Below are 13,828 nucleotides of genomic sequence, written 5' to 3'. Positions count from 1 at the left end.
CCTGGGTGGACTCCCCTGGGTTCTCCTTGGGTCAGGAGAGGAGGCACAACCGAGTGTGGGAAGGTTACTCCAGGTCGTTCTTAGCAAACACATTGGCTCCACTGTGCGTGACCCTTTGTTTTTAAAGAACAGACCTAAGCTTTCTCTTAAATACCAGAATGTGTGGTACTGTCCAGTGACACACAGCCCGTGTTTTTTTCCTTCAAAAAGTAAAGGTCTGATAAGCTTAATGGGAACGATTTAGTAATAAGAGGAAATTGTTCATCTCATAACTGGGAAAACTTCCCAGTTGGAAAAAAAGTTATTTTGTGAAAAGCCCCACTATAAATCACTTAACATGTTTTTCAGGATGCATTTCTGCATTTCTTTTTCTTTTTTTAAAATGGGTTTTTATTGATTTCAGAGGTTAAGGGAGAGGGAGAGAGCGACAGAAACATCAATGATGGAGAGAATCATTGATCGGCTGCCTCCTGCATGCCCCCTCGCACAAGCGAAAGATTCTGTGAAATCTGATTTCCTTCATGTCAGCGCACTTGGGTCACGTCGCTTTTATGAGATGACATTCTGTTACATGCTTGGTCTTCTTTCCCAGGGCATATGAATCAGCACCAGATAGGGGCTCCTACCACCCTCCGTTTATTCCTGGGAGATTCTAGCATAATCCCAAAGCGTGTATATATGAAAGGTGAAAGGAAAGTGGGAGGGGATGAGAGGAAAGATAGGGGGTGTAGAGGAAGGAAGGAAGGAAGGAAGGAAGGAAGGAAGGAAGGAAGGAAGGAAGGAAGGAAGCAAATAGGACAAAATTCTGGTTGCTTCCTATGCTGCTAGCTGTCATGGAACAAGAATTCAGATCGATGGACTAAAACACAACTCATTTTTATTATTAAGTTGAATTCTGTGCATAAAGTTTCTCTGTACTCTCTACCCTCCCCACCCCCGAAGGTGTGCCACGTCATCACCGGGGTGAGATCTGGAAGTTCCTCGCCGAGCAGTACCACCTGAAACACCAGCTTCCCCGGAAACAGCAGCCCAAGGACACGCCGTACAAAGAGCTCTTAAAGCAGCTCACCTCGCAGCAGCACGCCATTCTCATCGACCTTGGTGAGTCTGCAGATCGACGCGACGTGGAGGTGGATGTTGCACTCACTGGAGAAACCTGGGGAGACTGTCCGAGATGTTTAGTGACATGCCTTCAGGTTTAACAGGCAAGCCCTGCTACCGAGGCTTTCAATTAACAAAGCCCCTGGAGTAATCAGGGTGCCCTGGCCACGCACACATGGAAACCTCTCTCTCTCCCCGGGCAGCTGTTAACCTGCGCAGTGTGCGGGGGGCGGGCACGAGGGCTCCAGGCGTGACTGTGGTTCAGGCCAGTCGTTCACGTATTGACAGGCAGCTTTATAGCCGAACGAAGGAGCATCTGGGGAGCCGTGAGTGTCAGGGCCGAGGCCTGGTATAATTACAGGAGACGTTCCCTAGCCTCTCCTGCTTTCCAACAGGGTTTATTAGAAAGGCTGCAGAAAGCAGATTGTGTGCACCTGGGGTGGCTTTATTTTGGAAAAGGGTAGGCATCGTGTCTCTTGAGTAGCTTTGGAAATACTCCGATGGAAACAAGGGATTGGACACGCGCCGCTGCCACAGGGAAGAACACGTGTAATGAGGATGTAATTATGAGGCACAGAAGAGCCTCTGGCTTGTCCGAGGCGCGCGGTGGCAGTGGCGGGTGCATCCTCTCTTCCTGCCGCCTCTCTTGGGTCTCTCTCTCCCGCAGCGGCAGGGCTCCCCGGAGACCCGTGGGAACCCAGCCCTGCTGCTGTCAGAGCGTGTGGCCCTGCTTCTCGAATGCTCATTCTGGCTGCTGCTGCCGCCTGGGACTTGCCGGAGCCCCCGCCTGTGCTTCAGGCCTGGCTCTTCAGGTCCTGCAGCAGCCAGTGGGAGGAGGCTCTTCCCAGGAATCGGGAGCTGGGTCAGGCAGCTCCCAGCTATCCAGCCACACAGCAACCCTCAGGGTCATTTTCCTAAATGTCACTCCTGGTCTAAGCTCAGATGTCATCTCTGAGAAACTGGCCCTGGCGTAGCCTCTTCTCCCACCTTCTGGCTGGATGAGATGCCTCTGCTAAGCCATCTGTCCCACTCATACCTGCCCCCCAACACCCCCCCCCCCCCGCCCCCCCCCGTGACACTTACCACATTCACTAGTGCTACAGTTGTCATTAGCATTTACAGCTAATACTTAACTACCTTATACCAAGTGTGTGTGATGTTTACTTCAACCACTTTCTGTAATCCTCATAGCACGGTCAGGTAGCTGTTACTCTATCCCTGTTGAGAGTAGAGAAAATTGAAGTGCAGAGCGTGGGGGGAGCACCTCACTCCCAGGGACACAGCCTGAGCTGCTGAGCACCCTGCGCTCCCCACAGCTGCCCTCGGTGCTATGGTAGCGGCAGCAGCTTTTTTCTTTTTTAAATATGTTTTTATTGATTTGAGAGAGAGAGGGAGGGAGAAGATAGAAACAGCGATGAGAGAGGAACATGATCAGCTGCCTCCTGCATGCCCCCCACTGGGATCCAGCCTGCAACCCGGGCATGTGCCCTGACCGGGAATTGAACCATGACCTCTTGGTGCCTGGGTCAGGTTGACGCTCAACCACTGAGCCACACCGGCCAGGTGCAGCAGCAGCTTTTTCATTGCCTTTCTCCCCATGGGATGCCTGCCCCGGTGGGCTGGACTGGGGCCGTTTCCCCTTGGCTGCCCCAGCTCCAAGGACAGAGCCTGTCCCGTGCTCCACGTGTCTTTTGAGATGCTGAAGAGGAGGCACTGCACTAGCACCTCAATCTCACGTGACCCTCACAACAGCCCTGAGATAAGAAATGAGGAAACAGAGGCACAGACAGGTCGAATGGTGACCATGGTCACACCATTTCACTGGCAGCCTAAACCCACTGTGGCTCTGTGTAATCAGGGCCCCCCTGAGCCCAGGAGCCCGCGTGTTCCCATGGAAACGCATGGCTGGGTGAAGGGGATGCTGACAGGCCGTGATTATACCTTGGGGACAAAGTGGCGCTGGTGCCCGTGTGGCCCACTGACCCCGAGCAGAGCAGTGCTGTGAATTGGCAGTAGCTCTGTTTGCTAATGTGATGAGTAACAGGAAAAATGACATCATGTTCCTATCATGTGAAATGGAGTGAAAAATGAATTCAGAGTAGGAGGTTGAAAGGGAGGGAGCACAGTTTCTCTGTGGGGCCCCTCCCTCACCCCAACTTCCCAGGATCAGGGGAGGACTGGGGCGCATGCTTCCCCTCCTTGATTCAAACATCCTCTTCTCTTAGCTTTCCTCTCCCTCTTCCATGGCCGCTCAGATGTAATCACTTTCTGCAGGGGAAGGAAGATGCCAGCTCAGCACGGGGCCTAGGGCCCGCTCTCTGGGGAGCTGTCTGCCATGGCCACACCCAGGGCGGCCTCCCCCGCCCTGAGGCCTGCTGTAGCCTTTCCCCCAGCCAGCGAGAGGCCTGTGGGAGCTGAGGGTGGGCCTTTCTCATTCACAGGCAGGGCCAGGCTTCATGCACGTCAGCTCCGTGCTGCCCGGCTCCCACCCCGAGGGCCAGCTGCAGCCACCTCCCTGAGAGCCCTGCCCCACTGTCCACTTCCCTCCCCGTCCTCCAGATACCTTCTCAGGCGGAAAGACGCTCCGTTCCCAGCAGTGCAGTTCCCAGTAACCTCAACATCTCTCCAGGCTCTATCCAGGGACCTGCAGGGCCGGTCTTCTCTCTGCACTTGAACTGGCAAAGACTGTGTCCCGTGGCTCCAGGGAGCCGCTGCCAGCTCTGCTCGGCCGGTGCAGGGAGGCCTCACCTAGAAGTGCCTCCACGCGGCCCACTGCTCCCCCCACCTCTCACCAAGAGGAGGCATTCGCCAAGGCAGCTGTTTAGTCTACGCTTCCTGTTTAGTCTGCACCACAGCTAACTGAGGGCCCAGGAAAGGTGGATAGTACAGAGCGAGACAAATCCCATTTCAGTGTTTCTCCAAAAGCGACATCCGTATTCTGGCCAGAACAGAATGCTTGTTGGTTGGACATATTCTGACTTTTCATGGATCTTTCTTTTCCTGCTTCTTTATTTACTGTGTAAAATAAGATGTTAGTCTAATCAACTTTTTTGCAAGGTTTTTTCCTTTTGAAGCGTAAGACTAATAGACTGTAGTTGGGCAGTGTTTTATCGTTTGGGAACATTCTCTAGCTCTGTCTGATCTCAACTTTATACAGCCCTGTGCGAGCGTGGGCACCTGTTACTCCACTTTCGGGTGACGAAGGGGGCCCAGAGAGATCAAGTCCTTTGCCTAAGTTATAAGCTACTGAGTGACAGAAAGTGCTAGAACGTAGGTCTTCTTAGTCTCCTGTCATGTCCCTTCCAGGATACCGTATTGTTCTGTCTAGGGCAGGGGTGGGCAAACTTTTTGACTCGAGGGCCACAATGGGTTCTTAAACTGGACCGGAGGGCCGGAACAAAAGCATGGATGGAGTGTTTGTGTGAACTAATATAAATTCAAAGTAAACATCATTACATAAAAGGGTACCGTCTTTTTTTTTTTTTTTAGTTTTATTCATTTCAAACGGGCCGGATCCAGCCCTCGGGCCATAGTTTGCCCACGGCTGGTCTAGTGCATACCCCACAGCTTTCCCTCCCAGACTGAGGTGGTGTAAGGCTCCCTCAGAGCTGACCACACCCGGCCGGGTCTGCTGGTGAGTCTAAGGACCAGCCCATTCCTACTCTGTGCACATGGCGCTTGCTCTCCTGGGTCTGCTTGGAGGCTGGGGGTGGGGGGTGGGGGTGGGGTGGGTAATGGAGTGAGGAGCTTCCTGTGTATTTCCAGTCTCTGAGAAGCTGCAGAAAGCAGTATACTGGTGCGGTCAGCGTGGTAGCGTGTGTGTCTGTCGAGCACGTGGATATGGCTGGTGAGCACTCAGCTGTGCCGTCAGTACAGAATACGCTGGGCTTCAAAGGCTTAGTATGAAAAAAGAATGCAAAATGTCTCCATCATTTGTGTATTGATTACACGTTGAAAAGACAGTATTTTGTCTGTGCTGGGTTAAACAGGATGTCTTAGTAAAATTACTTTCACCTGTACTTTCCCACGTGGCCGCTGACAATTTCACATGATGTCTGTGGCTGGTAGCCAGGGCCGCTGGCGTGCCACCCTAGACTAGGAACAGGGGCAGGCATCCCATGCTTGGCGCACGCTCCGTTCTGCCCGCAGCAGGGAGGGGTTCAGAGACCCGGGGGCCCCCCTCGAAGTTCCTAGGCCGGCCCTGGAGTAGAGGATGGGGCTGGGGGGCAGGCGAGGAGGTGAGTGTGCAGAGCTCCACTGGGAGCCGTTGATGCTTTTCCCTGTGGGAGGACATGTGTGAGGTGTGTTTGGGGAACATTTGTTGGGGGAAGAGGTAGAGCGGGCAAACCATGAATACAGGCCAAGAAATCAGGAAGGTAGTTAGGGGATTGTTCCAGCCACTTCAATCCAGTGCAGATAAACCGCCTGGTGGATGAGTGCTTTCTCAGGAGGCTGAGCAAGAACACCGGAGCGTCCTCTTCCTTTCGCCGACCGAGTAAGGAAGCCGAACAGTCAACCTGTGGCCCAGATTCCCCTTCTGCCTCTGCTGATCCAAGGAGGCCAACATCCCCACCTGGGTCCCTGCTGGGTCCCCGCTGGGCCCTGGCCGAGCGCTTTTTCCTCTGCTCCCTGGAAACACATTTCCCCATCAGTCACATTCCAGGAGAGGGTGAGGTGGATTTGACAAGTATCAGCCACAAAAGCCGCCTGGACAAAAGAAGTCTTTAAACCTTTGCTGAATACCAGCTTTTTGTGTAAATAATCAGGATGTTGAGAACTTATTTTTTTAACCTCTTTCTGGAAGGAAGGTAACTGTTTTGTGTTTTTTGTGTAAAAGAAAACACCTCCTGTTCCTCAGTCCGTTTCAAAGTACTGCCTGTGGTTTAAAAGCACAGAAATAATGCGTGTGGCCCGAAGCCCTTGCCGGCACAGGGAACGCATCTAGGGTGGCCTAGCAAAGTGGCGGGGATGGTCTGCAGCCGGCCAGGGCCGGCCGCCTTCAGATGGTGCTGGGACGGGTGCTCCTGTCCGATTAGAGGGCAGGCGGTTTTCTTCTGTTTCAGATTGAAATCCAGGTATCTGTACGACCTGTGGCAGTTCTCATTTGTCCCGCCACAAAACACCATGAATGCTTGCTGAGGGGTTGGTTGCAAACATTCTTCTTAGAACAACCAGGTGACCTTGTATACGGAGCTCACGTAGGATACCCGGCTTCCGAGGAGCTGTTGCTGTAACCTGCAGGCCATCGGGTTTCCGATTCACAGGCTTTCTTTTTTAAAACGACGACTGATGGTTCTCGTTTTCACAGGTCGAACCTTCCCAACACACCCGTACTTCTCGGCCCAGCTGGGCGCGGGGCAGCTGTCCCTTTACAACATCCTGAAGGCCTACTCGCTTCTGGACCAGGAAGTGGGATACTGCCAAGGCCTCAGCTTCGTGGCCGGCATCCTGCTGCTGCACATGGGCGAGGAAGAGGCGTTTCACATGCTCAAGTTCCTGATGTTTGACCGGGGGCTGCGGAAACAGTACCGGCCGGACATGATCATTTTACAGGTAGAACCTTCCGTACGTCTTTGAGGGAGACACAAGGCCAAAACGTTTATGATTCCTTTCCAGATCTAGTTAAAGAGCTTTTTCTTTAAAAACAAACAAACAAAAAAGAAATCCTTTTATTTTTTAGTTACAGCTTACATTCAGTATTATTTTTTGTTAGTTTCAAGTGTACAGCATTGTGGTTAGACAATTCTATATATACTTTGCAGTGTTCGCCCCCATATTTCCAGTACCCACCTGGCACCATGCCTAGTTATGACAGTGTTATTACTAAGGGGCTTTTCCACCATCAGTTAGCGTTATAATAGCGATCTTTGCTGAGAACGTGCTCTCTGCGAGGCATGACCCCGGCTGTTTTGTAGGCACTGATCTCCTCACTGACCCTCAGGGACACACTATTCATTGGCTCAATTTATAGGTGGGAAAACTAAAGCTCGTTGGGGTGGGGGGTGGGGGGGGGCGTGTTACAGAATTTGACCAGGTCACACAGCTAGCCCCTCTGTGTCTAGGGCCCTCCCTTTTGTTCTTCATCAAAGCACCTTCAGACGGTCTAACTCCTATTTCCCACGGTGTTTGCTACTTCCTGGGCCAGGGATCCCTCCCTTGTCACCCAGGGGTCGGCTCAAATATCACATCCTAGGAGAAGCTCCTCTGACCACCACGTGCCCCCACGTCCACCCCAGGCGTGTACACTGTATCAGGATATCTTGTCTCATTTCTTTTGCATCACACTCTCGCTGCCTGAAATTACCTGTTTATTTTCTGGATCCATCTTGGAGCTGCATCCGTAGTTCTTAGAACAACAGTGCCTGGGATGAAGTAGACACCCAGGCAGTGTTTGTTGAATGCGTGAGTGATGGGAGGGAGGTCCTATCAAGAGAAAAGCCAACAGCAGTGTGTTTTAAGTGCCGAGTGCTGATTCTGCACCTTCAGAAGTGGGAAAACCGGGTCCTACCTGGGGAATATTCCTGAATGTTGGATCATGTGTTTATGTGACCATTTACCAGAAAGATACTGTGATTTCAAAGCCTCAGAAAGTATTCCTAGAAAGGTTACGTTAGCACCAAATTGTGTGGGTAAACGTCCAATTCACCTCCCCCTGACTATGAGCCACATGGACAGAAATCTCATAAAAGGAGGCCATTCCACTCACTGAAAGCTTTTGACACACATCAACTCTCCACGCATCCTGTCAGGTCCCTCCTGCATTCTTCCCTGTAGCTTTAATCCAGACATCCCTGCCATATCAGAGCAGAATGTTTAAGTTTTATATCATTCAATATGGCAACACACAGCTCTCTTTTGGGGGCTTGTGACCTTGGTGATTCGATTCTTTTACATAAAAACAACAAGAGGCCACAGCTGGTACTTCAGAGGCCTGTGTTGTCTGTCCCTGGAAGCAGTTCTGTTCAGTTTGGACAGTGCACACCCAACCCCCAGCACCTCAGCAGGGAGCTGAACCGCTCTGGCTATCGTTTCTCTGGGTTGGGGCGGCGGGGCTGCTGGGCTCTGGGCTGAGCCCGGGGCTCCTCACAGGCTCCCTGTCAGACCTGCCACCCTCCACACAGGGAACCCTCTGCTTCAGTGTTGGGGGACCCAGAGGGAACGTACTAACTGAGCGGGTACAGCAGAACCTTCCACAGAAGCACCACCTGTGTTCGCTTCACTCTCAGCACGTTATTTCCGATTCCCTGGGTTTAAGTTTTGCTAGGAATTGTATTTGTAGGAGAATTTATGAAGTGTTTCCACAGATGGAAGTTTAGGTTCTCTCAGCCAAGGACACGAGGGGACGGGAAAAAGAAAGGAAGTGGTAGGAGACCCAGTGTGTGTTCTGGGCCTGCACCCATCAGGGCCTCACATGCAGTGAGCACCCAGGAAGCTCTGGTTGGATAAACGAGAAGTTGAGATCAGTGACCCAAAGAACGGATTATGCATCTGTGCATGACCCATGGTCACAGACAGTAGTGCAGTGAAGGCCTGGGGGAGTGTGGGGTAGAGGGGGGTCAATAGGAGGGGGCACATCTGTAGCAGTTCTCATTTGTCCTATACTTTCAACCATAAAGATACATTTTTTTAAAAACGACATCCTGAGCCAAATAGAATGTTTCAGGTTCTAGGAATTCTTCTCTGTCCTGTGAGTGGGGGAAGTCACTGCGCACGCGTAGCGGCCAGTGAGCGCTGACCCTGTGTCCCTGCAGATCCAGATGTACCAGCTCTCGCGGCTCCTCCACGACTACCACAGAGACCTCTACAACCACCTGGAGGAGCACGAGATCGGCCCCAGCCTCTACGCCGCGCCCTGGTTTCTCACCGTGTTCGCCTCCCAGTTCCCCCTGGGATTTGTGGCTAGAGTCTTCGGTAAGTGGGTGCACACGTTGCCAGAACCAGCATTCCCATGTTCCATGTCACTCCACTGTGAGACTTCTTGTTTTCCTACCTGTGTCTTCTGTGAGAACGGGGTGTTGTTTGACACTAAATTTCAGGGTTGGGTTTTGTGAATTGCAAGACCGTCACTTCTGACAATCATCGGGCTCCCCTACATGCCTTCATGTGGGATGAAACCCGATTCCCTCACACTGGGCTGACACCTTACAGACTCGGCCAGGGAGCCCCGGCCGATGTGCCAGAAGGCGTTTCCCAGCCTCCCTGACCTGTGATGTCAATGTTCACCGATTGCCCAGTTAGAACTTTTTGACCAGTGCCTTCTGGGCTGCTGTTCTTACTAGATTCTCTTTGCATCTCCCCCTCTCCTTTCTCCTCTTCCCCTGCCCTGAGCTCTTGGTTTTCTCTGCCATCAGGCTCCTGGCGACACCTCCGTGTGGATGACTCACCGTTCCATCCTCACTGTCCCCTGTCTGATCTTCCCAAATGTCTCACCCTCTGTAGCCCCTCTGTAGCCCTAGGCTGTTCCCACCTCAAACCATCTCCCATTTTCTTGATTTATTTTTCAAGAAGATTGTCCCTGTCAAAGTAAAATAGGTATTCACGTGCAAAGTCTCAAAACCGCCTTGTCTGTTATGCATCAATTAAAAAATAAAAAACAAAAACAATTTTAAAACGGCCTTGGGTGGCAGGGAAGGCGAATTCTCTTGGATGCCAGGAGCCCAGTGGAACACTGAGCACAGCCAGTGCTGGTACCAGGTGCTCTCCCTACTGCAGAATGAAATAATAACTGACAATTCAGGTTCTTTGTATTGTATTTTCTGTGGAGGGGGAGGTTATTAAAAAATTGATGGTCCTGCCCTGACCGGTTTGGCTCAGTGGATAGAGTGTCGGCCTGAGGACTGAAAGGTCCCAGGTTCTTTTCCGGTCAAGGGCATGTACCTTGGTTGTGGGCACATCCGCAGTAGGAGGTGTGCAGGAGGCAGCTGATCGATGTTTCTCTCTCATCGATGTTTCTAACTCTCTTTTCCTCTCCCTTCCTCTCTGTAAAAAAATTAATAAAAAATTGTTTAAAAAACTGATGGTCCCTCCCAACATCAGGTGGTTTTAAAGTACCATTTATGTTCAGTAACTTGATAGCTTAAAGATCTGTAATCTTACCAACTTTTTTTTACATTTGTTTTTAGAATTAGGGAACATCTAAAGGGGAAGTAGGGGATGTTCACAAACATTGGGAGAGTACATACTATATTAGGCAGCTTTGGGTAAATAGCTTGTATATCCAAATTCTAGAAATCCTAAAATTTGCTTTTTAATATAAGTGGTGTTGAGTTATCGTCTTGCCTCTCCCCACGCCCCACCAAAGTGTTAGATTTTCATTGTTCACTTCTATCCAGAAGAACTTTTAAAGAAGTTCGCATTTGACTTTACTAGAAGAATCTTCGTTTTTAAAATGTTTACTAACCCCCTCTTTTGTATAGCTACTTCCCAAGTGCATTTTTATTTTCTGTTCCTAAAAAAATAAGCATTGAAGAAAAGAGATACTCAAAACACTCTTCCTGGTGAAACAAATTGTTAGTGAGAGTTCATGAAGCGTTTATACTATTGTTTAAAAGGAACTAAAAGCCTCAAAAGTGTCTGCTTAGTTTACTAACAAGAGTCACACAAACTATAAGCTCTCCAACCAGAAGCTTCAGTCTTTCTTGCCTAAAATTTTGTGTATTTTACTTTTCTTACTCTGGAAATTCAAAGAGAGTCTTAACAGGGTAATGGAGAGAGGTGGAGATTGAGAGGGCGGGAGGGGAGTGTTGTGAATGGTTTGAAACAGCTCAGACATCAAATTACAGGGTGGGAAGGGGACTGGGCAGGAGGGCCAGTGCTGAGTTATCCCTGCTGCTGGCCACAGGCTCCAGAGCTGCTGCCTGCAGACGGTCCTGGGCTCCAGGGCCACAAATCTCTAGGAAAACATCTCCCCTTAGGCTGTATCCATGGGTAGGAGGCACTGACAACAAACAAGCAAACTCCGCTTTGGAAATGAGTATTCAGAACTCTGTGAAGCTCATCCTAATGACTTCACAGATAAAAGCTGAAAAAAAAAACCCCACCTATTTCTCACTATGTTCTGTAGTCAGTGGTGGGATTGGAGTTTCTTATACATTTACATAAAGATGATTCCTGGGCCTCACAGACCCCTGCTGTCCTGAGTTCACGTCCTGCTGGCTAGGGGCTCAGGGCGCCTGGAGTTGTAGGCAGGAAGTGAGAGCTCAAGGCACACTGTGTCATGATGTCACTTTGCAAAAAAAAACAACACTACTTTTTTTTTTTTTTGCACAATCCATCCCATCTGTCAGTCCTTAAAAACAAACTGTTTTATTGGAAAAGATAGGTTTTTAAAAACCATTTCTGTACCTAGCATCGGCGACTTGAACCGTGTTTGTTTAAACCCTTGTCATGGTGGATTGCTCAGTTTTAAATCCAAAGCGTGCCATTCATACACTGGAGTCTTTTTTGGTCTGAAGCCCATTTCATTATAAGTCTTTAGGCCTGGATAAGCCCTGCAAACAAATGGACCTTTGTTAGCTCTTCACAATTGTATATGTAAGTAAAGGATTCTCAGCGTGCATTCAGCATGGCTCCTATACTAATTAATAGGTCACCTCGAATTTAAGTGTATGCTGCTTGCAGGGGCAGGTGCAATGATGTATGTTCCTTGACCTTCATCATTAAGGCTCCTGGTAATGACGCTTTTCTGAAAGTCAGTCCTTCCGTGTGGGCGTCACATGGTGTAAAATAGCCTCCTCCTGTATTTTCCTGTTTGGGTGTAGAGGGGTCTGCCTTTGGGGGTAAAGGACCAGGCGTGCTCCTAATGGAAGAGGAGGCTCCTGAAGGTTTCGATAGGATGTATTCCAGGTAGATGAGCGAGGAGATGGGATGTAAAAACTAGGGACTTGGCAAAAAACAGAAGCCACCTGTAATGTGAGGAAGGCTTCAGAGAGGCTCAAGGACTAAAATAGACAGGTGAGCAAGATTGTTTGTACAGCCAGGAAAAATGGCTCTTTGGCAGCATGGCACAGTGCTGATGAAGGGAGTGTTTGCAGAATCTGTTAGGGCTGTCACCACGCTTCGTTCCCCTCCTACCTGTTCCTGGTCGCAGCGGAGGACCCCGGCCTTCCCCAGGAAGTTAGGCAGAGTGATAGTGATTGCCCTTGACAAAGACAAAGGTGGCTGGGAAAGATGCAGGATGCGTTCGCTCCCTGGCCGTGCGCTTGGCGTTTATCATTCCCCCCCAGGAAAATTGCCCTTTTATGTCACGGGGAGTTTCAAATAGAGTGTCCGTACCCGTTAGCACAGTAACAGGGCTGCCAGAGCATCTTCAAAGGGAAGTAGCTATTGGTGTTGTTCTCAGCAAATAACTTGTCAAGTGCAGGAGTCAGCTGAATTTAAGGTTCCCTTTACTTCCTGCCTGGTAGAGAGCCCTGAGCCTGTTTCTGGGTGGTGTGAGAAAGGAGTCAGCCCGTGCTGTGAGCTGGGCAGTGCAGGGCTGTGGGGTGATTTCTTGCGCAGTGATTTTCAAATGCGGGAAATTAAATCACTTTCCCAAGGAGATTATTGTGTGTGTTTAAAAAAAATTTTTTTTTTAACTTTTATTGATTTCAAAGAGGAAGGAAAAGGGAGAAAGATAGAAACATCAATGATGAGAGAGAATCATTGATCAGCTGCCTATTGCACGCCCCACACTGGGGATCGAGCCACAACCCAGGCATGTGCCCTGATTGGGAATCGAACCGCCACCTCCTGGTTCATAGGTTTGCCTCAACCACTGAGCCATATATATATGTTTTTATTACATTAAATACAGACCATTAGACCCAATGAAATAAATATATCCAGTTATATTTTATTGTGTGTTTTTTAACATACTAATAAACAGAGTTAAAAAAAAAAAACTCAACTCTCTCTAAAATTCTTTTTGTTTTTTTCATACAGTCCAGAAAAGTCTGAGTCCTGAGTGCACTCTATTAAGTAGACTTGTTATAAATATCAAGTTCATAAAGGAATAAAACTTGGAGGACTCATTGCTAACCTTAAGAGACTGCTGATATGGATTACGTATTTGTTTATGCTCAAAAGCTCCCCAATAATTATTTAATTGGCTTAGGTACTGTATTGTATCTAATTTTTAAATTGAATTTATTGGGATGACATTGGTTAATAAAGTTATGTAGGTTTCAGGTGTACAGTTCTGTAATACATCAACTGTATATTGTGTGTTCACCACCCCAAATGGTACTGTATCTAGTTTTAAGGTACTTGTCCCTCAGAGACCAACGACAGTGAACTGTCACTATAGGATGTACTTCCAGGTAGTGCAGGTCGTTCCCTGGACCCCTGACTAAAATGTCCTAAATATTCTGACAAATGCCATCAGGTTTTGTTCAGCTATAAATGCTCATATACTCAAAGGAAGGCTTCGTGTCTAAACCACGGAATCTTCAAATTTACTCTTTTTCTTTTGAAATGTCTTTTCTGCTTAAAAATGCATTGTGGTTATGGTGGTATTCTAAGTCTCTATTTTCTGCAGTGGTGCTTACACGGGTAAACACTGTGTTTTGTGAAGCAGACATTCCACTGGGAGATTCTTCCACGGCACTGCCTTAGACACGGGTACTTCCCCTAAGACTCGACATGCAGAGATCGGCCTCTGCAGCCAAACCGGAGGGAGGCAGCCGTGGAAACTGCTGGTCCCTGGGGGCTGCCCGGAGTCACAAGCAGTTGTGACGTTTGTGGACTC

General features: G+C 49.3%; 1 protein-coding gene across 3 annotated transcripts in view; it reads left to right on the top strand.

Moving 5' to 3' along the window:
• Positions 1 to 13,828, top strand: part of TBC1D1 (TBC1 domain family member 1) — a 207,937-nt gene that overhangs the window by 180,422 nt on the left and 13,687 nt on the right. For all 3 annotated transcript variants that reach the window (XM_070398004.1, XM_070398012.1, XM_070398020.1), the window contains 3 exons: positions 943 to 1,101; positions 6,410 to 6,654; positions 8,853 to 9,012. In XM_070398004.1, the coding sequence (XP_070254105.1) occupies positions 943 to 1,101; positions 6,410 to 6,654; positions 8,853 to 9,012 (564 nt within the window). The remainder of the gene's footprint in view (positions 1 to 942; positions 1,102 to 6,409; positions 6,655 to 8,852; positions 9,013 to 13,828) is intronic.

The sequence above is a fragment of the Myotis yumanensis genome, unplaced genomic scaffold (genome assembly GCF_028538775.1).
Source record: "Myotis yumanensis isolate MYYU_CA2020_CCGP unplaced genomic scaffold, mMyoYum1.0.hap1 SCAF_1, whole genome shotgun sequence".
Classification (NCBI taxonomy): domain Eukaryota; kingdom Metazoa; phylum Chordata; class Mammalia; order Chiroptera; family Vespertilionidae; genus Myotis; species Myotis yumanensis.
The sequence above is the reverse complement of the archived record's forward strand: the minus strand, read 5'-3'. Positions and strand labels throughout refer to the sequence as shown.